A 23810-nucleotide genomic window follows, 5' to 3' on the forward strand; every position below is an offset into this window, starting at 1 on the left:
GGAAAGCATCTTACCCACCGTCTGGCGTGGCTTGAAGCCTGACCACGGTGGAGCAAGCTTCTGCCGGCACATGCCTCGCCACGGCTCCTGGCCATGGGCCACTCCAGCACCTCACACCCGTCCCACCACGTGTGGGAACTGTCACGTGTGGATACAACCCAGCCCGTCCTGGCTGTGCAGGGCTGAGGCAGGTGTTTGCAGCCCCCTAACCTGGTGTCTGCTGGCAGGCTGGAGATGGGCAGGGGTACGCAAGGAGAGGAGTGATAGCGCAGGGTGCTGGGCAGTGTGGATTGGTGACACTCACATTTATTTATTTTTCAAAAAAATGTAGTAGAAACCACAGGAGGAAGGAAACATAGAAAGGGCATGGTGTCCCCACTCTGCCCAGGAGCAAGGTCCTTGAGGGGCAGAGCAGCCCCATCCCTGCTCCTGGGGCTGGGAAGCTTCCAGGGTAGCCTAGGAAAGCCCTGCGTGGTGGCTGCGAATGCAGTGGCCAGTGGGGTGGCTGCTGGCCTGTACTGTCACCGAACTGGCCTGGTCCTTTTGTGTGCATGGAGTCAGCCACTTCAGGGCCAGGGTGCCCTGGCTTGTGGGGACCACTGGTGGTGAACCAAAGCTGCTCAACACCAGCCACAGGCAGGCAGCCAGGGAGCTGGTGGCTCTGGGTGGCAGGAGAGACACTGCCTGGCCAGGCAGACATTGCTTAGACTGAGGTTGTTCCTGGGTGGAATGTGGAATTGTGGTCCTAGTGGGGAAGAGCACACAGGAAGGAGCAGAGGATGGTGGGGGTTGATAAGGGGGTACCTCCTCTCCCATAGCACAGCATCTCTCTCCCATCACACAGCACCTTTATTGAGGACAGGATTGGTGCATAGATAGCAGTGGCCAGGGCCTATCCTGAGCCTGCTGGGGTGGGGGCCAGGCAGGCAGGCTGAGGTAGTTGTACAGGGGGGCACTGGAGCCAAAGAGGTGAGGGCTCTTGTGATACCTGGACCCTTCTCACAGGTCCTGCTCACCATGCAGGGCTGGACATCTCTGGGTGCTCCCTGCTGGCCCTGGTGCTCATTGCCATCCTCTGTGGCAGCATCAATAAATAAAAGTCTTCAAGTCCCTGAGCTCAGCCTGGTGCTGCTGGGTTACAGGGTCTGGGGTGAGGGAGCTGAGCTGCCCTGCAGCGCTGCCGGGACCATGCTGATGCTGGAGGCGTTACACGAGGTTGTTGGCCAGGCGCTCCCGGCGCTCCAGATCGCTCACCACATCGGCACCATAGGCATCACCTGGGGAGAGCAATGGCGTGGGTGGGTGGGGAGGGACCCCCCCAGCAGTGGCACCCCCAGCTCTGGCACCCCCAGCTCCACCACTTCCCTCTGTCTTGCCCACTCTGCTCCCAGCCCTCCATACTTGTGTGGCAGCCATGCATCCAGATGCGCTGTCCGTCGTATTTGCACTGGCACCTCATCACGTTGTTGGAGAAGTCTGACTCAGCTACCTCATGCTTGGGGTTCACAACCACCTGGACAGAATGAAGGGCAGGTCTGGGGGCACTGCTCTCCCCCTCCCCCAGAACACAGCTGTACCTTGTGCAGGGAGAGCCATGGCACACACTGTGGGGTGCAGAGCAGCACTCCAGTATACAGGGTGAAGGGTTGCTGATGGTGCCCATGGAAGACATCTGAGCTCTGGTGGCTCAGTGGTCCCTCTACCCCTCCATCCCTGTACCTGGAAGGTGTAGCTGCCTGGTGGTACATCGGTGATGTCAATCCACTGGCAGTCAATGTCATGGCGATAGGTGTCCCAGCACCCCACACTCACCCCCTGCTCCCCAAAGTTGGCACAGGCAAAGCGTCGCTGCAGCCCTGCATGAGGGAGAGGAGGTGAAGGAGGGCAGAGGCAGAGTCCCATCTTGGGAAGCAGGACAGGGAAGTCACTAGCCGCTCTGCAGCTGGCACCTACCCTCAGGGCAGTTGGTGTCCTCCAGGCAAAAGCTGGCCTTGTGCCCTTCAGCCACCTTGGAGCCATTAAGTGTTAGCAGGTCATAGTGGGTGAAGACCTCAATGCTGTGGAAGTGTCTGCAGGGACAGGGACTGGGCATGAGGCTGGCATCTGGCCAAGGAGCACATGGCCAGCCCAGCCGCCCCAGGGACCAGGCAGCACCCAGAGGCTCTGAGCAAATTACAGCCTTGAAGCCAAAAAAAGCCATAATGACAGTGCCAGCATGTATGCTGCCAATTACCCAAGGCGGGCCAGCCTCTGTGGGATGGGTGCCACCATGCCCTGCCTGGCCTAGGGAGGGGTCAGCCCCCTACCAGCCTCTGCCCATAGGCCACTCACTGGTGGCACTGGTGCCAGGTCCATGCATGGCGCCCCATCCTGGGCCGGAAATCAGCTCTGCCCAGGTTGTGGATCTGGGAGGAGAAGCGGAGGAGGCGACGGTAGCCATAGGGCCACTGCATGTGGTCAGCAGAGCCGGAGAGGCAGCGTTCCTCATGGGCACAGTAGAGCAGCTCCAGCGGCCGGTCTTCGAGGTAGGCTGTCTCCTGCACCAGCTGGGCATTCATCACCAGGTCCGGGGCATCTGGCATGGAAGGGATCACTGGTGCTGGAGAAGGCAATCCCCAGCCCACAGAGCCATCCCTTCCACTCTCTGTGCCAGGAGGCTGGGGGCGCCCCCTCCCAACAGTACCTTGTGGACTCCCAGTACTCACGAGCAGTGCAGGTGACCCCTGCCGAGAAGCGTCCACCACCACTGGGGCAGTGGACAGGGCCATGGTGCTGGCACTGCTGAAGGGCCAGCTCGGTGCCGGCACAGCGCACCCCACTCATCACCACCTGGGTGGCATCAGGGCTGCCTGCCCAGTACCACGTCTCCTGGGCAGAGAAGGAGCACAGGATTTGGACCAGCCTTCACACCCTCTGTGAGTACCCCCTCCACTTCTCCTGCCAGCTCCTCTGCTCCAGCACTGCCACCAGGGCTTGCTCCCCTGGGCTGTCCCACCCAAGACACCCCAGCAATGCCACACCCATGCTATGTTGGACTCCTCACAGCTCAGGCCCCAGTCTAGGATCCCACTCACCTGGAGGGCGTGGCTGGCAAAGCCCAGCCCCAGCTGCCTGCAAACGACCATGGCCTCGTTCAGCCCCCACTGTGCTCCGCACACCGAACCCCACTGCAGCCGCCCCTGCACTGGCACCAGCACCTCCACCACACCCTCCTCGGGGCTGCGGCCCCCGGCCAGACGCACCTGCAGGCAGAGAGAAGATGAGCTAGAGTGCTGGGCAGATCCCCACCCTCCATCCCAGTGCTGCAGCCCCATGCATTCAGCTGAACATCTCTCTCATATTTCCCTTCCTCCTTTCCTCGCTCCAAACCCACTTTTGCCAAAGGCTCATCATTCAGACCCCAATGAGCATGCTTCTCTGTGTCCCACCATTCCCTGAGCCACCCCGAGGCTGCTCTGACCATCCACACCGGGCACAGAGCTTGAGGGACAGGGGATAGGTAAAGGGGCAGGGGCTCACCTGGCTCTGGAAGTCCATATGGGGCATGTGGCAGCGGACAGCAACATCAGCCTCGTGCTGGCACCTGCTCTGCTCAGCATCTTGAAAGCGGCACTCGCCCAGGGAGCGCTCATGGCCAGTGCACCGTACTTCGCTCAGGTGGATGGGCCCCAGGCCTGAAGCCGAGGGAGGATCAGTGCTGCCTGCTCCATGCCCATTCTGGAGCAGGGAGGACCCCCACCCTCCTTCCCCTGGTCTAGGCATTCTCTATGGGAACAGTGCCAATGGCAGGAGAACAAGGGAGCCCTATCCCAGGGCAGTGTGGAGGTGCCTGGACATCCCAGAATGCTCCAGCAGCACCCAGTAAACCAAGGACTTTACCCATCACACTCTTTCAAGACCAATGGTGCCCCAAGTGTCTGCCGTGCTGCCCTCCTCTCACCTTGTCCCATCTGGGCTCCCACCAGGGCCTGCTTTGCTGTCCCATAGCCCAGCTGCCGGCACACCACGCTGGCTGCAGCCAGGTCCCACTGCTTGTCGCAGACAGTGCCCCACTGCCCGTGGCGCAGCACCTCCACCCGGCCCTCACCAGCATGGGTGCCTGCTCGCAGCCGCACAGGGAGCACCTGGGCATGGGGAGCATCTGGTCAGGACACAGCCACTCGCCTGCACCATGGACATGGGTGCAAACAGGGAGGCTGGGTGCTGCCCTACCCCAGGACCCTCCACTGATAGGACAGGGTGCAGGACTATGCTAGGTCTCACCTTTCCAGCGGAGGTCTTGCTCCTGTCCTTGCCCTTGCCCTTCTGGGAGGCAGGGCCAGGGAGGCAGCTGACAATGGCATGCATGCCGTGGGGGCAGGCGTGCTGGCGGGGGCTCAGCGGGGCCACTTGCATGGGGCACCAGCCCAGGTGGGGCTCTGCACCCTGGCACTGTACCCTGTGGACCCAGAAGCTGTTCTTCTGGCTAAGGGTCTTCAGGCTGTTGAGGGAGACAAGCAAGGGCCAGTGTCATCTTGGGTGCCAGAGAATCTCCTTCACCCAGCACAGGTGCTTGGTGCCCACCCAGCTTGCCCTGCTCAGGGCCAAGCCTACCTGGAGTTGGAGTCCTTCAGCTTCATGTTCCAGCGCTTTCTGCAGGTGCAGAGAACAGGGACATCAGTGGGAGGCATACCAATCCTGCAGGGCTCCAAATCCCCCACATCATCATCCCTGCCTTTCCCAGCACCCTGTGCAAGAGCTGGAGCTATGGAGTCCTCCCACGACATGGATTCATGGATTCATAGATTCATAGAACAGTTTGTGTTGAAAGGGACCTTAAAGATCATCCAGTTTCACCCCCCCTGCCCTCCCCACTGGCAATTACCATGCCAAGGCCAGATGTGCTGTATGCCCTGGCGGGACTGCACGATTCCTGGCATTGGCAGGGGCTCATTATAGGCTGTATTTATAGACCCAGGCTGAGGGGCTGAGAGTCATTTGTGTCTCCTCTCCTCCCACCCACACATTGCTGGCCGTGGCTGGTGATTGGTCCCACAGCTCCCTAGTTTCTCCTGAGGCCCTCATCAAGATCCCAGGAAGGCAACACAGGCATAGCCAGGCCATACCAACACTGTACATTCATCCACATTCACATCCCTTCCCCAACACATTCCAGTCTCTTGTCCCCACAGCATGTCCAGCTTGGCACCCTGCCCCCCATGCCCCACAGGTGTGATACAGGTGTCCTGCATTCCTACCGATAGAAGCTGATGTTGACTTGCTTCTCCCGGGGGAAGCCCAGCATCCCACAGACCACACGGCTGTTGTTCCTGGTCCAGCCAGCATCACACACCTGCCTCCAGCGCCCATTGTGCTTCACTTCCACAGCACCCTCCATCACTGGCATGCTCAGCTTGGCCCGTGCCAGGATGGGCTTGAGCCGCACCTCCTCCAGGCTCAGCCCCGAGACCTGGTGTGGTGGGCACAAGGGTGGGCATGGGGGCTCCAACATTGAGGGCAGGGTGTTCAAAATGGGGACAAGGGCAAGGATCAGAGAGATCTATTCCAATCATCACTGTATTACCCTGCTGGGCACAGGGGAACTGTATGGCCTCCGACTTACCTTCCCCAGGTGACCAGAGGTGGTGACCTCGGGAAGGCCACCGGGCAGTCGCTGTCCAGAGCACACCACACCAGCATCCTCACCATGATGGCAGTCACTGGTGCCCCAGCCATTGTGGGTGCACTCTGCCAGGGAGCCCTCACTGCCCCCACACCGCACGTTGTCCATCCAGATGGGACCTGAGGGAACACACTCAGGGCTGGGAGTCACCATTAGGGAGGTTCCCGTCTCCCTTCCCAGCACCATGGGCACAATCCAGTAGAGCAGGCTGCTTGCGCCTGCAGTCTCCCACCCAGGTCTTCCCAGCCAGCGCTAAAGACACCGTCCTCGCCAGCACGTCCTGCCATGCTCCCTCCCCCATTTCCCACCTGCCCCCTACCTTCCCCTTGGCCATAGGTGGCACTATGTGTCCAGGTGATGGCTGCGGTGTAACCCAGCTGCCGGCAGGCGACGGTGGCCGCGTGGAAGTCGAAGCCATCGTCGCAGACAGTGCCCCAGCGCCCCTGGTACAGGACCTCCAGCCGGCCCTCCCCAGCTGGTCCTCGTGGCCCCGCCAGCCGCAGCTGCACCTGGGCCGGTTCCTGATCGCTGGGGACCACCCAGCACAGCAGCAGCACCAGCAGCAGGATGGAGCTCGAACCAATACGTACCACCATCGTGGTTCTGGGAGGGGGATACCTGGGGACAGCCCAACATTGAGCCCTTAGGAACCATGACAGGCTGCGGGGTGCTGCTGTAGCCCCCTGTGCCCCAGGAACTGGGGGATGGTGGAGGGATATGATGCCCCCAACACATGATGGTGACATCCCTGTCCTTGAACTGTGGGGGATGCAGGAGCTGGTCTCTGCCACACACAGCTTGCAGCATCCACCACCCCGCGGCTCAGCTGCAGTCCCCCACCCCTGCCGTTCTCTGGGGTCACCCAACCCTGGCACAGCCTTCCCAGGCAATCACAAAGCTGGCTTCTCACAGTCACGGTAGCCCCACAAACACTGCCCTGCTCTGGTTGCTTTCCGGCTCCCCCACAGCTTTGGGCTGTGGGTGGGAGCCCCACAGTTTCCTTTTATCCCCCCATCTAAATCCTGTGACAGACTCCAGAGTTCCCTCCACACCCAGCCTCTGTCTCCTATCACTCTACCTCTCCCCTTGCACCCTACTCAGAGCATCAGTGGAGTTGTTGCACATCCCCCTCCCAGGTGCCCAAACCCCTCCTCTCCCGGGGCCATGCCCGGCACTCACCCTGGTAGGGGGTGACGGTGCGGGACAGGCAGCAGTGTGAGACTGGCAGCAGCGAGGGGACGAGGTGCTTGCTCGCTCAGGCTCTCCTGCAGGCGAGCACCGCCTGCCGCAGCTTTTATGGTGTGGCGGGGTGGGGTGGAGGCCCGTACTGCCCAGCCCGGCTCCAGCCCCTCCCGCACCGTGCCTGGAGCCTAGCTCTACATCCTGCTCACCCTCGACCCCCCTCCCCGGCCTTCCTCTGCCACCCTAGGACAAACGCGCCCCTGCATAATCTCCTGTCCCTCCTACCAGCTCGGGAAGTCCATGCACTCCCTGGGATACCCCCGCCCCCCTCCTCCCCTTCTCTCTCCCCCTCCCCCCTCCGGCCAGGAATAAATCCAATGCCCTGAGGCAGGTATACCCTCCTACCCCAAGCACCATCACACTATGGGGCTGGCGCCCAGCCAAGGCAGAGCAGGGATTTTCTGGGGATGACAACTTGCAACACTAGAGACACCCCAAAAGGACACCCCTTTACATCCCACACATAGGATCAAGTGGTGCCTGGGACTGCTGTGCCAGGACTTGGAGGATACAAGATCAGGGAAGGCTGCAGAATGGTACTGGGAACCCAGAGCAGGGTCCTTGCAAAGCACGGGGCATCACCTGGGACATCCCTGAGACAGGATGGCTGCAAGGGTCCTCAGGCACAGCCCTCCCATCCCTGGCACGTGGAGGGGAGGGATCCCCCCCCTATCTGCCCCGAGAACAACCTCTGTCTTGGGGTGCTGCCAGTCCCCGAGGCACTCCACTGCCCACTTGCCCTGCTGTGCCACGCCGTGGGACGGGGATAAACAGGAAGCCCGGTGCCCTCGCCGTGGCCAGGGGCCGGTCAGGAATGTGCCGGTGGCCACTGGGCTGTTTGTTTGGAGTCAAAGCAGCTGGTTCCTGTCTGGAGAAGCCAGGATCAACACGGCCGGGAATAGCCCGTGAGCTCATCGCCACGTCCTGCAGGATTCTCTAGTACCACCGGGCGTGCAGGGATGCATGACCCTGAGACCCCCTTGCAGGGCATCCTCATCCTGTGCTGGAGCCTCTCCTGGGGCCATGGTCCCTGGTCATCTTCAACGTGGAGACCACGGAAAGCCCTGGGGTGGGGCTGGGGTCAGCAATGGAGCTCATGACTCATTCATATTTCGATGTTTTGGAGATCAGTTACTCAAGGATGAGGACAAGAGCCCACTCTAATCCACCCCCAGGCAGATGCTGGCAGTGGCACAGGGCAGGAGGGTTCTGGGACCTGCTCCCAGCTATGCCTCTGCTCCTGGGGGCAGCGAGAAGAGGGTAGCCAGGGGCTCTCCTACACGTGGGACCTGCCAGACTGAACCTGTCACAGCAGGCTGGAGGTGCCCCCACTTGCTGCCATCCCTCTTGCTGCCACCCTTCGAGGCTCGCTGGGTGCCGGCACCTGCAGCCTCAGGCAGCCGGCAATTGCAGTAGCTAAAAATACGGCACCGGGTGCAGGGCAGCCCCGTGCGCGGGAAGCTGTGGGCAGCGGGGTGGCGTGCGGGGCTATTCTCAGCGGGCTGCGGGACTATTCCTGGCCGGTCAATATTGATTCAGCCAGCTCAGGTGCAACAGCTCAGCCTAGCAGCACCGTATTTAGGGCCCGGCAGGAGGGGAGGCGGGCAGCTGAATCGGGAGCATTGTCTGGGGGAGGAAGAGGGCAGGGAGAGGATGTGAGCACTGTAATCTGCAGTGAGCGGCTCCGGGAGTGCAGCACACCCCGAGCCTGCAGTCAGCTGAAGGATGGCCAACAAGAGCTGCTGGGCTGCACGAAGCATCTGCCCTGAGGATGGAGGGACGGGGCCAGAACACGTGTAGCTCCCGTCAGGAATGGGGAAGCTGGGGGCGGGGACACAGTTCAGGCTCCTGTGGTCTCTGAGATGTTGAGTGCATGGCTGCTGTAACTCAGCCACCGAGGAACAGGAAGACAGATGAGAATCGGGGGTTTCAAGTAGCAAAGCATGTCTCAAGCAGCTCCCTGGCTGCCTGCTTGTTTTGGACACCTCGGGGTGGTTCTGGCCAGCCTGGGGCTGTGTGGCTCCAGCCAAATAGCCCTGCATGCACCTGGGTCTACATCAGTAATCAGAAGAGAGAAGCAGGGGGAGGATGGTTGTCTCCATTCATCACCTGTGCATAACCAGCCACAGAGCAGATGGCACAGTGAAGCCCCCAACGACAGCATGTTGGGAGCTTCACAATGACCTGAAAAACTACAGTGACAGTGCTCAAACTGGGGCCTGGGTGTGCTGGCTTAACAGAGCCTGATTTCCCCCAGGGTAATGCTCAGCAGGGTTTATTTCCACTGGCACAGGCAGGGGCTGAGTGAGGCTTGCCATGGCCAGTCAGTGCACAAGAGCCACCCAAGCAAGGCTGGACAGTGGAGAGCTGGGGGCCATGGTAGCAGCTGGGAGCACAAGAGATCCTGCCACCCTGCAGTCCCCAGCTCTAAGGGGATGCTGCTACCCTGTGGTGCCAGGAAAGCAAGTTGGAGATGAGCAGGGCTCTGCAGAGGGTGAACACGGCTTGCTGCAGCCACAACCCTTGGTCAGGTGAAGTCAAGTGTCGCCACTGCTTTCACCGGCGCCTGAAGTCCTCGAGGGCCACTTGGGCAGCATTGCGTCCCGCTGCTCCCATCACTCCTCCTCCTGCAAGAAAACAGAAATAAGGAGTAGTGGACAGCTCCAGCCCCAGAGGAGCTCCCTCACCTCATTGCCCATGCAATGCAGAGAGGAGAGTGGACACCTCTGCTCCATGCTGCCCTTGGACCTCTTCCACGTACCCCTGCCCTCTTCCTGCAGCCCCCCACCCAAAAAGTCCCAGCTCCCAGCCCTGCTTACCAGGGTGGGCTCCACTTCCACATAGGTACAAGCCAGGAATTGGGGACCGGTAGCCTGAGTAGGAAGGTGCTGGCCGGGTAAAGTACAGCTGGTCCAGAGACATTGCTCCATGGAAGATGTTCTGTAAGCAGAGCTCTACATGAGCTGCCTGTGCCTGACACAGGGCTGTATGCCCACCAGCACTGGCAAGGCACTGATGCACAGCGATGAGCTTGCATGGTACCCACCCCTCCAGGCAGCCCAAAGACCCTTTCTAGATCTGGTGGTGTCAGGATGTCCCTGCCTATGACAGATGCCTTGAACCCTGGGGCATAGTCTTCAATGCAGTCAAACACTAGGGAGGGAGGGAAAGCAGGCAGGTTAGAGGAACGTGGTGGCTATCCCCTGAGCAGCTCCAGGGTGGCTCTGCAGTCCTGGCATTACCCAGGTCTGGGCATGCATTACATACCCATATCCCTGCATGCATTTTGTACCTGTGTCTGCATATGCGTTTCTGGCTTCCTCGTCCCAGGGCTGCCCGCCCGCCAGTACAGAGGGGGTGTACTGGGTGAAGAGGGACACAACGTGGCAGCCATGTGGGGCCAGCCCTGGGTCCAGTACCGAGGGGATGCAGAGCTCGATCATGGGCCTGAAAGAGGAGGGAACTATCCAGGGAGGCAGAGAGAGATCCAGCCATCCAAAAACTCTTCCCTCAGCACCACCCACCATGGCCATCCTGCCCCTTCGCCAGGGCATTGAGGTGTGCCAGTGCAGGTTCCTACCTGCTAGAAGGGTGCCCATGGGTGGCCTCAGTGAAGGCCTGGTGCAGGAGATGGGTGCCCTCGCAGTTGAGATGGATGGAGCACTGGTGGTGGGGCAGGGGCTGGTCATCATGGGCATTGGGGGCAGCCAGGAAGTTGGGCAACCGATCAACTGCCACTGGGCATAGGAGGAGGGAATGGGGAGAGCAGGATGCAACTTCTTACTGAGTCTGGTGCCAGTGTCCCTTCAGTGAGGACAGTGGCAGAGATGGACTCACTGGTACCTACCATTGATCTTGGTGACAGGGGAGCACGTGTCAGCCTGCCGTATTCGCTGCACAAAATCTTTGGGCAGCTGCTCCTGTGGTGGGAGATGCCAGCATGGAGGCTGGCTGTGAAGAGGCAGTGCAGCTGGGGGTATGCCACCACAGCAAGCCCCCACCAGCTCATGTGTACTGTACCTGGGGAATGAGCTCCAGGAAGGTGACTTGTGGGGAGGCATTGGACAGCACCAGTTTACTCCTCACCTCTGTCCCGTCCTGCAGAGCAATGCCCTGTGCTTGCCCATCCCTGCCCAGCAGCACGTGGCACACTGCCTGGGCAAGCAGAGGAAACATGACTTCACCAAGAGCATCCCCACCGCCTCCAGGCCGGCCAGGCCGCTCCCTGTATCCAGGCACCCTGTACCTTCTCAGCAAAGATGTGGGCTCCCAGGGCAGTCGCTGCACAAGCGATGGCTTGGGACAGGGCCCCCATCCCACCGGCTACATAGCCCCAGGCTCCCCGCTGTCCCTGCAGCTCGCCCATCACATGGTGCAACAGCACATACCTGTGGTAACAGGAGCCCAGGTTAGCCACCAGCCAAGGGGATGGGTATGTCCCCTGCATGGATATAGTGAAGATGGTACCATAGCTCCCATAGATGGAACTACACCAGCTTGTGGGATGCTAGCTCCTACAGGGAGCAGTCACCAGCCAGGACTTGACCTGGCCTGAGGACAGAGGTGTTCAAACAGCAAAGGAGTAGGTGAGGAGAATTCAGGAGTGTCAAATGGCAGGGATAAGGGGCAGTCCCTTGCCCATCCCCACCCCACAAAGCCATCCCAGCAAGGCTGAGTGGGCAACAGGAAGGAGAGGCAGCAGGGCAGAGCCTGGGATGCTTGGGTGCAACAGAGCTACAGAGGTGTGGGCACAGAGAAGCACAGGGGCTTGGTGCAGCCATGAGCTCTTGGGGGAAGGGACCCTCACCCACTGCCAGGGGTGTAGGGACTGGCCATGGCTCCAATCACTGCATCTGTAGCCAGAGTTGCCTTCAAGGGTTCTGACTCAAACCACTGATCCAGGATCTGGCTCAGGAGAAAAAGAAAATGCCAAGCTCGGGGTGGGGAGCTGCTGCAGCACTCTCACAGGCAGGCAGCAAGGCAGACGGTGGCTCCACAATGCTGCTGCCAGCACTCACCTTGGAGATGGGGGCTGTGAGCACCTCATAATAGCGGGGCAGTTGCCACCCCAGCATCCACCCTGCGATTGGAGAGGTGGTGTGAGACTTGCATGGCTGTGCTCAGCTGGGTGTGGGGATCAGGCAGCAAGACCAAGGTGGACAAGCCTGCCAGAGCCTGCTAATCCAGCTTGGGCTCCTGAATAGCCTATGCCCTAGGAAAGGGCAACTCTGCATTGTCCCCCCAGGTGTGGGCAAATATCCATTGCCACCAGGGTTTCCTGATATCCCAAACGTACCTGCCTGCAGCAGGGGCTGCAGGGCTCGCAGGGCCCTGAGCCGTTGCAGCAGGGAGCCCTGCCCCAGGGCAGCTGTGTCCACTGGAGGGGCATCCAGCAGTGGGTTGAGGGCTGACACCAAGCGTCCCATGAATGCCTCATATTCAGGATAAGCCTGAGAGAGGACAGAGAGGGGACAACAGAGACTGTGCCATAGTAGGTGCAACTCCACCCAGCAGCATCCTTGTTGCTCCACAGGCAGGGCAGCCCTTTGGGGCCTTTGCTGGGCCTAGAGCACAGCCTCACCACACCTGAGCATCCTTCTGGGAGAACTGGGCAATCTGCTGCTGGGTCTGGGCCATGTCATGTCCCAGCAGGAGGGAGCGGGGAGAGTTCTTGTGCTCCAGTAGCGGGGTGAAGGAGTAGGGGTCCCGTGGGAGCACCCTCAGACCATGCCGCTGCAAGACAGGGACAGCAGGACTCACCCTGCAGGGACAGCCTAGCAGCAGGCTAACCCTCCCAGTATGCTCAGAGGTGCCAGCAGCCTGGTGAGGGTACTGGTACCTGTAACTCCAGCTCAGTGTAGATCTGTGGCCGCAACAGACTAAGCAAGTATGATGCCCGGGAGAACTTGAAGCCTGCAAAATGTGGGGCAGTGTGGAGTGCCTGTGCTCAGGACTGGCCAGGGGTGGAGGGACAGGGCACATGCAGGACTACCTGGCACAATTTCCTCTGTGACGGCTGCACCACCCAGCACATGGCGTTTCTCCATCACGACCGTGCGCACTCCTGCCCGCTGCAGGTAGGCAGCCTGTGGGGAGCATGGCATCACACTACCCATCCCTCCAGGTGGAAGATGTCCTTGTTGCCTCTTGCACATGGTGCTCCCCTCATCAGGGAGGATCCTATTCCCTACAGCCGTGTGAGAGCCCTCAGCCCCACACACACTGCCACCAACATCATCCTTTGCTCACGGCACAGGCCCTCCCTGGTCCCCCGTTGTTCCCCAGGGATGGAGAAGAGACAGCACCCCACTCTTGGTACTCACTGCCACCAGCCCGTTGTGTCCTGCAAGGAGAGAGAGAGCTGAGCAGACCCCGGCAGCAGGGCAGTCCCACAGCACAGGGCACCCTACTGTACCTGGGGCACGGGGGATGCCACAGCCACTAAAATAACAGGGTTCTGCACAGAGGAGTACAGGTAACAAGGAAGATCCCCACCTGTCCCTACAGCTCGGACCCTAACGGTGCAGCAGAGGGGGACAGAAGTGCCCAGGCTGTGCCCTGCGTGCTGCGCGGCTGTAACGTGTGCCTGACCCCTCCCTGTCACAAATTGCATGCCAATACGTCTGCAACATACCCAGCACGGCTGTGGTCCCCACCTGCCCACTACCCCCCTGCCCGCTTTGGGGAGAGGGCAGCTGGGGGCCCCCGTGGCTCCCCACAGCCCAGCACCGGCTCCCTGTGTTACCTGCCCCGATCACCACCGCATCGTACTCCTGCTGGAGCCGGGGGGCGGCCCCGGCATGGGCCAGCCGTGATCCCGGAAGCCCCGGGGTTAGATGCCAGCCCCGCAAGCAGCGGCAAGGGTAGTCCGTGCCTAGCCGTGCCCGGAGCCCGGCTGCCATCGCCTCGCAGTGCCCGGCCGAGGCTGCCCTGCGCCCAGCAGCCTGGACTTTGCTTTCACGGCGGAAATTTTCCTAGGGCTTCCGGGCACGGGGCGGGGGCCGGGGCGGGGGCCAGGGCAGGGGACGGCTTGACGCAGGGCTGGACACCCTGTCCCAAGTTTGCGGGAAGGCTGGGCAGGACAAGCACACGTAACAGCTCATGCTGGCACAGCTTTGCTGGCAGCTTGCAGAAGGTACAGACACCAGCCTCGGTGCTGAAAAGCCAACAGGGTCAGATCCTGGCCGCTGCTCCGCAGAGTGCCAGATGCTCCCCAGAATGCCAGATGCTCCCCAGAATGCCAGATGCTCCCCAGCCTTTATTCCAGGAAGGTGCTGGACAGGCAGCTGGGGGCCTGAGAATTCCTCCCCAGCTCCCGTTCTGCTCCAGGGAGGCCCCAGCGCAGGCGGCTGGGGTGAAAGGCCAACAAGCACTGCAGGGCAGGGGGGGAGCTGGAGCCCCATTAAGCACAGCGCAGTGAGAAAAAGGGCAGCTTGGAGGTGAACTTGACCCAAACGAAGCAGTCTTGCTCAGAAGGGCAAATTCTTGCCCATCAGGACAGAACAAAGGCTTTGCCATGGTCCAGTGCTCTCTGAACTACCATTCCCAGCCCCAGTGGCCAGCACAGACTGAAAAGGGGCAGTATCTGCCAAAGTCCCTTGGGGATGGCCTCATCCCCAGCTATGCCCACGGGGTTCGCACGTGCGCTGAGCCCACGCATGCCTAGGAAGTGTATTAGCTAGCTTGGCTTTACTCCCTGTTCACAGCTGAGCTCAACTGAGCTGAATGATGCCTGAAAGTCTGAATGTGGAGAAGGAGGTGCAGGACAGGCTGTACTTCTCCAGAGCATGCCAAGCCCCTGAGGGCCATGCACCCTGTATTTGGGGACGAGGGAGGAGGGTGACACACCCTGGGCCATTCCTCCACGCAGACCTGCCTACACCATTTTGTTCTCTGGCCAAAGCCTAGTGGCAATGCCAGGCCAGTGATATAAATCCTGCTTTAGAAATGTATTTTTCAGCAAGATGGTGATTTGCCAGTTACCTCTCAGCCCCACTCCCTGATTGTCCTTGGAGGCTGCTGGGAAGCAGAAGGCAGGCAGTGCTAGCCCCAGACAGGCTGGAGGAAAGGAAGGCTGCTTGTGCCTGCCTGCAGACACAGCCAACAGTGCACAGACACCTAGAAAATAGCCCAGGTGCTGGGCACACCCAGGCACCCACTTTAATCCTGGTCCTGAGGTAGCTGGAGACAATCTCAGAGCAGAGGGATGCGGGAGGGCTCCCAGAGGCGCCGGGCTAAGTCACAGGCCTGCTGGACCACAAGCTCGGAGGGGATGATGCCCAAGTGCACAGTCAGCAGCTCATAGCACTTCACCATCTCTGCCTGGTGGCTCTTGCTGTAGTAACGCAGCAGCTTCCTAGGGAGAAGATGACAGGGGGCATGGAAGGCACAGTGCAAACTGGCACCTTCTTTCTAAACATCTTTCTCCTAGGAAGTCACTGGCAAGGACATGATGCCCATCCACCAGCATGACAGTGGCACCAGGCTGGAGAGATGGGCTGTTGTTACCCTGGTGATACCACACCACTGGTACACCTCTGCAGCAATGTCCTGGCAAAGACAGCATCACTCATGGGGCCCCCTGTGCCAGCACAGACCTGGACTCTGGTGCCAAACCACAGGGCTGGGGACTGCTCACCTGTAGTAGTCTACTGCCAGCATCCCAATGGGAGCAGAATCGTCAGAGAGAACTGGCACCTCTATCACTTCCAGCTTGTAGCCCTGAGGAGAGATGAGAGCAGAGGGCAGGAGCAGAGAAGGGACTGCCAAAGAGCCAGAGCTAGCTGTCTCTATAAGCCCTGCCCTCTGTCTTCAGCAGGTGCCAAGGGGGAGTGGCTCAGCCCTTTCCTGGGCCCCACGTACCACCTCATTCTCAAACCAAAGGAAGTAGGAGCAGCAGTAGTCACCATCCTGCAGCATGAGTGTTGTGTAGCCCTTCTGTAGGTATCTCCTGGCCAGTGCAATCAGGGACCAGACCTGGGAGAGAAGGAGCATCTGAAGCCTGAGCAGAAAACCATCCAACCATCATCCCCTCCGGTGGTCCCCCATCCCACCCCCAATCTTCACAAGCAGTACCTTCCTCTTGATGAAGGTGGCCAGGGGGGCCTTGCCTAGCTCTGAGCTGGACTTCTCTGTCATGGTGAGTGACGGTGCCATCATCTGCCCAGCTGTGCGGTCCACATAGATAAAGTGCACCAGGCCAGGAAAGTCCTCCAGGTACGTGGGGTGGGTTAAGGGTGTCCAACAACTTTAGTGCCCTTCCAGGACAGTCCCTGAGCCTTGGAGAACCTGCTTTTGCCCACTGCCCTCCCACCCTTCAGTCTGCTGTTGGGCAGACTCCCACCTCTGCTACCCGCCTGGGGATCCCTCCTGGCCCGGCCAGGTTCCCAGCTGCAAGGACGGGTATGACACCATGGTGATATTGCGCCTGCTCTTCACCAGCAGGAAGTCCCTCCAGTCCAGCAGCTTCTCCCTGCCAAGAAGAGGTGTGGTGAAAGGTGTGGACCCACCAAGCACCAGAACATCTGGGTACGGGGCAGCCCCCCGAGGATGCTGGCCACCCCCCATGTACTCACCTCATGAGCTTCTGCGTGCGGGCCCGCAGCCCCTGGGACAGGCTGTGGCTGCTGGAGGCCAGGAAGAGCCGGCGGTACACAGAACAGAGTTGACGCTTCACATTGGTCACTGCCTGAAGCAGCCTAAGCCAGGAGACAGACGGCACTGAGCTTGGCCCCTGCTGCCCAGAGCCTCAGGGATATCCATGCCATCCCCAGGGCTGGGGACTTTTCCTGGCCCTGGAGACTATCCCTGGCCTCCTCATACTCACTCCAGGGAGTTGCCAGGCTCACTCCTGGAAAATATCTTGTTCTTGAAGTCTACCCAGGAGTTCTGCAACTAGAGAGAGGGGGCTCAGCGTTGAGCTGTGGGGACAACAGGACAGGGTCTTCATTCTCCACTCCCACCTGAATGTCCTGCCCACTCAGTTTCTTCACAAACTTGTCCATGCGCTGCCGAAGCTCTGCAAGGAACGGGTAGGAGCGTGGGGATCCTGCCTCTGGACCCTCTTCCAACTTCCTCTCCAACACCAAGAAACCATCCAGCAGCTGGTACAAAGTGATGGCCACCTGAGTTGTGGGACCCTGATGGGGAAGGGAAAGGTGGGTCAGCCAGGACCAAGTCAAACATCACTTCCCTCACCTTACAGGCAGCTCACCTTGGTCAGGAGGACAAGAGAGATGCCTGGCCAGAGTGGGAGGCAGTGCATAGTGTGTGGCAGCAAGGGGCAGTAACCTTCCCGCAGGCTGGCATCCAGGAAGATTCTTCGGGGGTTTGAAGCTTCAGGGACAAGAGGCCCCAAGGTCTGCAACAAGTCCTCTGCTATCTGGAGAGACAGGGAAAATGCTCAGTCCCCCAAGAAGATGACACAGACTGCACCAAGCCAGAATACTCTGGAGAGACACAGCAACGCCCTGAAAGCTACAACTCGAGATGAACTGGGGAGCTGGAGAAGCCACTCAGCAAAGTATCAGCAGTGAGGCAAGTGCCCAGGGATCCCAAATGAACAGCAGATAGAGGGGAAACTGCTTGCAAAGACACAAGTAGTAAACACCTTATGCCAAGGACAGCAATTATTTGCAGACCTGCAGAGAGAAGCAGCCCGGAAAGCTAAGAGGCAGCAGAGGGAGACACCAGACTGCTCTGAGGCAGCCCTGGCCCCTCTGTGCTGACAGCTCTGGGTAAGGAGACCATAAAGCAATGCTCCCGAGAGGGTGGTCAGAGACTTCACAGGGTTATACTCAACATGGGGAATGCCAGGTGCATCCCCAGCCTGGAGCACCCACAGCCGCAGCCCAGCAAGGGATAAGTGATGAACACCAGAGATTGCAAAGAGCACCAGGACAGGCTGAAGGGTGGAGCTGAAGGACTGTGGGATCCCTTCCTCACCTGGACGTCTGCAGAGTCTGCCTCTCCAGTGCTCAGCCTCTCAGCACCCTCTGACCAGCTCTCACTGCCTGCAGGAAGCACAACAGGTCATCTTCCCTGCAGCCCTGGATCTTCCACAGGGCTGGGGAACATGGGTCAGGGCTGCTGGCCAGCTCATCACTCACCTGTGCTCTGCCTGCCTGGTGAGGGCTCAGGTGTGTAGTAAACCTCTGACACAGACTGATCGTCTGTGTCCTGATGGCAAGAATGTCTATGTCAGTGGTGGGAATGATGCTGGCAGCCCAGCCAGCATCCCACCCTGCAGCTCCCAATCCCAGGGACTCACCTGATCATCCAAGTCCTTCTCCACAGTATTGTGGGAGCCAAGACCGCTCACAGGAATGCTCTCACTTCTCTTGGGCCCCTGGAGGGGCACATTCCCTGCAGAAGGCTTTCAAAAAGAGGAAAAAAAATGAATCCCTGGCTGCCAAGGCATGAGCCTATAAAGGGCATCCTCATCCACTGCCCCCCATGTCTGGAGCACCTGGGGGCCAAGCTCTTCCTCAGCACTCTGGCTAGGGTACAGGTCCTGCACCAGGAGGATGAGGACGAGCAGGTCAGCAGGGCGGATGGAGCTGGCATTGCGGCTGCAGGCCAGAAAAGGGAAAGGTCAGCTGGGAAGGCAAGGGTTGCCTTATGAGGGTGGCAGAGCCAGAGCTGGTCTCACCTGGAGTAGAAGGCCAGCAGCTTGGTATGTACCAGGAGAAAGGCATGGCCCACCTCATCCCCACCACGCTCGGGGCTGGTGTTGATGTACTGCACCACCTGCCTCTCCAGGAACTCGATGCACTGCTCACACAGCTGAGGGTGGATCAGCCGCTCCACAGCCTGGGGTGCAAGTTGTGGGGGAGGCTGCTGAGTCCTCTAGATTCAGCCATGAAGCCCTACAGCAGGCCTGAGGTTACATTCCTCCAGGGAGCTGCCCAAAGAGCTCAGCCCAGAGCCTCTGTCCACATGCCAGGACTCCACACAGCCTCCCACCCCTGGGACACCCTGAAAGGTCCAGGGCAAAGGACACCCAGGACACAGTACCTCCACTGCAAAGCTCTGGTCCTCTTCACGCAGGTAGCTGTAGGTCTCCAGCAGGCCGCGCAGCAGGCTCCAGACACGTTCCCGCTGCTCCGAATCAGCTGGACGCAACCTACAATGGCCACAGAGTGTGAGTGGAGAGTCTGTCATCACCTCCTGGGGTGGGACAGGCACCCCAAAACCCTGATGCAGACCAGCAGACAGAGCCCTGCTGCAAGGCAGCAGCTCGCAGAGACCCACTCCCAACTGCCCAGGGTTACATCAAGACAGCACTGGGCAGCTCTCCCAGCAGCCTGTTGTGCCAGCCCCGTGTGCCAGCCTGCGTATGCTCACTCCTTGCGGACCAGGTGGGAGTCAAGTGCAACCAGACCGTAGTGAGCCTCCACCATGCGCCGCAGCACAAAGAGTGTCCGGCGCAGGTCGTCCTCACTCTCCGTCCCGTCACCATTCACTGCGATGTACAGGCAGTCCCCAAACTGCAACCGGCAGAGAGGGTCAGGTGGGTGCCGGCCGGGGTGCCCCGATGCCCGGTGCTGGTGCCAACCCTACCATGTGCAGAACGTGGAGGTGCTGCTCATGCTCGGTGGTGAAGCAGGTGTAGGTGTCAGCAAGCTTCTCCAGCAGTGCCGCGCAGGAGATGATGAGGGGGGCGAAGAGGGTGTTGAGGCTGTCCTCCAGCGCCGGGCCCTGGAGCACACGCTCCCGAGTCAGCACCCACGCGTAACCGCGCGCTACACACCCCCTCCCCTCATCCTGGCCGCCCCCTCCTGCCCCACCTGCCCGGCGTGGGGCGTCCGCAGCCGGCGGAGGAAAGCGGCATCGGCCCAGTAGAAGAGCAGCTCGGCCGCAGTGCTGGCGATCAGGATACACCGCATGGCCCCGCCCGGGCAGCAGTGGGGTCACCGGGACAGCGCGCCTCCGCCCGCCCCGCGCCGCTTCCTGCTCCGCCGCCGCGCGTGACTGCCGCGCGTGACCACCGTGTCCACGCGCGCAGCGCCCCCGACGGCCCGGCGCGGTCCTGCACGGCGGCGCCAAGCGCGCCGTCACTGCCCGCCCCGCTCCCCGCCCCGGTCTCGGCCCGCGGCAGACAGGAGACAGCGCCGCGGTTGACAGCCCAACTTTATTACACCTCCGGTAGCGCCTCGGCACTTCCCGGCTGCCCCCGCCCGCGACACCGCTTTTCTCCCGGGCAGGGCACACTTAAGCACCGAAGAGTACCAGGGCTGCCTGCCGGCCCCGCCTTCCGCCGCTCCCCTGCGTTCCGGGACGTATAATTTAACTATCGGTATTTCCAGCCGCCGAACGTCGAGCCCCGCCCGCCCGGGGCGGACCCCGGCGCCCGTTCTCCCGTCCGCAGCATCCCCGCGCTGGTCCTGGCCGGGTTGGCGGCAGCAGAGGGAGCTGCTTCCATGTGCTTGCTGCGCCGCCTGGGAAGGTGCAGAGGAAAGCGGGACGAGCTGCTGGCATGGGCATCCCGAGGGGCAGAGTGGACAGGTGGGGGGGAGGGGGGGGGGGCGTGGTGGGGAGGGTGCTCATCCTGGGGTATGCCAGGGCTCAGCACCCCACCCCTCCCCAGCAGCCGGTAGGCACCAGATCCCGGATGTTTCTCGTAGCTTTTCAGGATGGATCATGGCAGGCCTGCAAATCCACTGCTGCGCTGCTTCAGCAGGATGTTGGCCATGGCCAAATGAAGCTCACAAGGTGGGAGAAGGTGCCAAGCCAGAGGGCAACCAGTGTGCAAGGATGAGGGCATGGCATGGTGCCTGCCTGGTGTGGCCCCGCTGGGAGGCTATGTGGGCTGCCAAGGAGGCAGCATGTCCTAGGGAAGGCATGAGGGCAGGAGCAGGGCAGGCAGGTCCATTCTGGGCCGAAGGCTATCGGTACCGGCAGGCCAGAGCATTCACGTTCTTCACCACATAGAAGCTCATGGTCAGTGGGGGGATGACAAGGGTGCGGCCAGCCCGCAGCTGACGAGGCTTTAGCTCGGGGAGGGTTCCATCATCTACCATGGCTAGTGGCTGCCCGTTGAGCTGGACCAGCCTGCAGGAGCAAGAGAGAGTCAAGGTGGTGGCATCACATAGGGAGGAGCAGTGGCAGCCCCACAGCCAGCACTGCACTTACTTGGAGTGGAGCCCCTCCTTGCCATAGGGCTGCAGCAGGTACTGGTGGACGATCTTACCCCGCAGCGTTCCCGCCAGCTTGATTTTCTTCCTGGAGCGATGCAGGTTGATGATGTAAAGGGTGATGGACCCTCGGACATAGTTGTGACTGCAGTGGGGAACAGGAGGAGATGGGGGACACATTGGCACATGCCCTGGGATCACTGCCTCCAAGAAGTGGTTTGAGGGTCTCTGTGAGGGATGTCACCATCCCAGCTTCCTCTCCACAGGAAGATGCCACCTCCCCATCACAAAGCCCAGCTCTGCAACAACACCTTTCCAATCTCCCACTTACCTCCTCAGCCAGGAGTTACACAGCTTGAGGGGGTGCCCTGCTGGTGCCTGCAACTGGGCATGCTGGTCCCAGGACAGCCCCTCCAGGCCCTCGTAAGAAAGAGGCTGAGAAGGAAGGTGAGCTCTGTGCACAAGTGGTATCTGCTCTTGATGCTCCTGGCACCTAACTGACAAGTCCAGACACTGATCCCTCTGTCCCTGCCTAATCAGGCAGCCCCAAACAAAGGCTATAAAGCACTTTGCACCTGTCAGTTACTGGACAAGGTTTCCTACTGAGCTGGAGGCATGTTGAAAGCATCTGGACTGTGTAAAGAAACAGACTCTCCTCCTCCACAATAGCAACTTGTGTCTGCAGAGGTGGTGACCACCCCCCCTCCCACCCCAGGCTTGCTGGGGCGCTTTCAAAGACCTTATCAGCGAAACAATAACCAGGCTGGGCTCCCCAGCAGCGAGGCCGGGCAGGTAACCCGAGCGGCCAGGGGCCCCTTGTGTGAAATCCACTCCCTTGATCTCTGCTGCTGGGGCTGCTCGGTGGCCACCAAGCCAGCCCCAGTCAGCCTTGTTCCCAGGTGCAGGCTTGCCACGACTTTCATCGAAGGCATCGTCATTCCCTGCACACTCCTTTCACTGCCACAGCAGCCAGAGCAGCACCTGAAGGACTCCCCTGGGAAGCCGACCTGCCTTGCCGTAACCAAACCCTGGGCTCCTGTCCTGGGACGGTCCCCAGCTCCCAGGGGTCCTGCTCATTCACCCACTGCAGCCCTCAGCCTCCCTTGCTCCACTTACTTGTGGTAGCTGGTGCAGTGAGCGTAAATGCGGAGCTTGTCGCGAATGACCCTGCCAGGCCGGGGCTTCCTCTGCAGACCAGCTACGTGGATGGCCAGCACCTTGGGACCAATGAGGCGCTTGTAGAGCAGGGACAGCCAGTAGTCCTGGGGAGCAGAGGGGACAGTCAGCAGCACAACGGTCCCTCTGACTCGCAGTGGGAGTGGGCAGGAAGGGATGGCTTCCCTGCTTATAGTCTAGTAAAATTTTGGCTTGTAGGGTGAAATGTTGAGTGCCAGATGTCTGCCTTGGGGTGAGTTTTGTTTATGCAGTCCAAGCCAAAATGGCATTGCTGTTTCCAGGAAAGACATTAAGGCAAGAATACATTGCTCTGCCCATGCTGGGAGATGCTGATACCCTATAAAGGAGCTCAGCTTTTGGCTAGGCTGTGGAGCATGAGGAGCAGCATGGATGCCTTTGCACATTCCCACAGACCCAAATGTAGCTATGCCATTGACGTGCGTACCAGCTCCAGCTGGAGCACACAGGAAGGTGATGTCCCTGCAACAGGCTAGTCACCCCTTACATGAGGCTGGAGCACACTAGAGCTCTCCCATGCTCTCCAGATCTGTTCATGGCACACTGGCTTTGGTGAGGGTGCTCCACTCCTCAGAAGTATTTCTCCTGGTTTCAAACCTCCTGTAGAGTTAAGCACCTCAAAACAGCACAGGGAGGACAAGCACTTAAGAAGCAGGAAATGTGCAGCCCCTGCACACATGCATCAGTGATGCAGCCTTTCATTACATCACCACATACTATGTCCCACAGGGCATGGCCTCACTCTGCACACAGGATGGGCCCCAAGCCTGAAGGGGAGGTGAGGCTGTGTGGTGATGGTGACAGAGGCTGCTGCCGGCAGGGCCCCCCATTCATCCACTGCAGAAGCTGGGAGGTGTGTGGTAAATGAAGCAGGGGTGTGGGAAGGAAAAGGGCAGGCTCAGGCACTTTGCTGTTCTGCAGGACAGGGCTCTGTTCCTGCCACTGCTCCATGCACCCTGGGTGATGCTGGTGTGATGGAGCCTCTTGTGCTGCTTCTCTGGGTGCTGCTCGTGGCTGCAATGAGCACCTCTGCACACGTGAGATCTCTGGACTGCCCCAGGGGGACCATGTATCCCAGGGCAGTTGGAATGATCCCTCATCCCCATGAGCAATGTTGAACACCCAGAAGCAACTGTCATGCTGGCACCAGTGACTACTATGACTGGCAGTCTCTGAGCCGCACAGTGGGAAGGGCTACTGATCTGGAAAAGGATACAGATCAAGTACCCTGCTTGGGGAGGCACAAGAAAAGTTCTGCATGGTCTGCCACCTCAGAGGGGCGTGTGTGAGGAATGGGGTGTCCAGGGGCCCAGGCTACAGGGTGGGGGGACAGGTGGAAGCATATACTCCTCATACAAGTGTAAGTATCCATCCCATGAAGGGAAGGCCCTCACACAGCCCCTAGTTACCATCCATTTTGAATGAGGAGGTGTGGTAGCTTCAGGCTATGCCTTGAAATTTTTCCACAGATCTTGAACAGAAAGTAGTAGAATGTAAATAAATTACTATTGGGTGCAAAAAGGAAACCCACCACAGGAGGCCAGCAGATGAATCACAGGGCAATGCTGCAGCAGTGA

At 60.1% G+C, this 23810-nt stretch overlaps 4 protein-coding genes across 11 annotated transcripts in view; all 4 read right to left on the reverse strand.

The window, feature by feature from the left end:
• Positions 1-344: 344 nt before the first annotated feature.
• On the reverse strand, positions 345-6507 carry LOXL4 (lysyl oxidase like 4). Its single transcript, XM_068139572.1, is given in 15 exon segments — positions 345-1277; positions 1402-1513; positions 1720-1856; positions 1954-2069; positions 2332-2575; positions 2706-2868; positions 3075-3242; positions 3520-3674; positions 3941-4124; positions 4264-4480; positions 4594-4632; positions 5238-5449; positions 5603-5781; positions 5982-6351; positions 6353-6507. Coding segments are annotated over 15 exon segments (2484 nt in total). The 5' UTR covers positions 6470-6507; the 3' UTR covers positions 345-1206.
• A 2000-nt stretch (positions 6508-8507) lies between these two features.
• Positions 8508-14922, reverse strand: PYROXD2 (pyridine nucleotide-disulphide oxidoreductase domain 2). 4 transcript variants are annotated; one of them, XM_068139575.1, is made up of 16 exons: positions 13650-14087; positions 13228-13247; positions 12897-12990; positions 12744-12817; positions 12491-12637; positions 12201-12354; positions 11923-11984; positions 11712-11809; positions 11151-11292; positions 10925-11002; positions 10752-10824; positions 10485-10641; positions 10197-10351; positions 9951-10057; positions 9724-9844; positions 8512-9531 (listed from the first exon to the last, which is right to left on the reverse strand). In XM_068139575.1, exons 1-16 carry the CDS (start codon positions 13804-13806, stop codon positions 9461-9463), a joined length of 1710 nt encoding a protein of 569 aa, XP_067995676.1. In that variant the 5' UTR covers positions 13807-14087; the 3' UTR covers positions 8512-9460. The 4 variants fall into 4 exon arrangements, with proteins under 4 accessions (XP_067995677.1, XP_067995676.1, XP_067995675.1 ...); XM_068139574.1 differs by having other exon boundaries at positions 10925-11059; XM_068139576.1 differs by lacking the exon at positions 9951-10057 and having other exon boundaries at positions 8508-9531; positions 10925-11059; positions 13650-14922.
• A 96-nt stretch (positions 14923-15018) lies between these two features.
• HPS1 (HPS1 biogenesis of lysosomal organelles complex 3 subunit 1) lies at positions 15019-19853 on the reverse strand. The gene is made up of 18 exons (XM_068139573.1): positions 19693-19853; positions 19466-19603; positions 19250-19392; positions 18920-19028; positions 18555-18715; positions 18372-18474; positions 18174-18278; positions 18013-18082; positions 17849-17916; positions 17118-17285; positions 16867-17043; positions 16731-16798; positions 16480-16602; positions 16311-16376; positions 15980-16124; positions 15767-15880; positions 15543-15625; positions 15019-15260 (listed from the first exon to the last, which is right to left on the reverse strand). The coding sequence occupies exons 1-18, from the start codon at positions 19789-19791 to the stop codon at positions 15098-15100; spliced, it is 2103 nt and encodes a 700-aa protein (XP_067995674.1). The 5' UTR covers positions 19792-19853; the 3' UTR covers positions 15019-15097.
• A 169-nt stretch (positions 19854-20022) lies between these two features.
• The window catches only part of HPSE2 (heparanase 2 (inactive)), a 119593-nt gene continuing 115805 nt past the window's right edge, over positions 20023-23810 (reverse strand). For 4 of the 5 annotated variants that reach the window (XM_068139582.1, XM_068139580.1, XM_068139579.1 and 1 more), the window contains 3 exons: positions 22156-22301; positions 21038-21184; positions 20023-20956 (listed from right to left, as the gene is read on the reverse strand). In XM_068139582.1, the coding sequence (XP_067995683.1) occupies positions 20791-20956; positions 21038-21184; positions 22156-22301 (459 nt within the window). In that variant the 3' untranslated portion in view covers positions 20023-20790. The remainder of the gene's footprint in view (positions 20957-21037; positions 21185-22155; positions 22302-23810) is intronic. The other variant, XM_068139581.1, reaches the window with a different exon arrangement.

Source organism: Melanerpes formicivorus, unplaced genomic scaffold, assembly GCF_026170545.1.
Source record: "Melanerpes formicivorus ecotype bairdi unplaced genomic scaffold, bMelFor1.0.p_v2 SCAF_6, whole genome shotgun sequence".
Taxonomy (NCBI): Eukaryota; Metazoa; Chordata; class Aves; order Piciformes; family Picidae; genus Melanerpes; species Melanerpes formicivorus.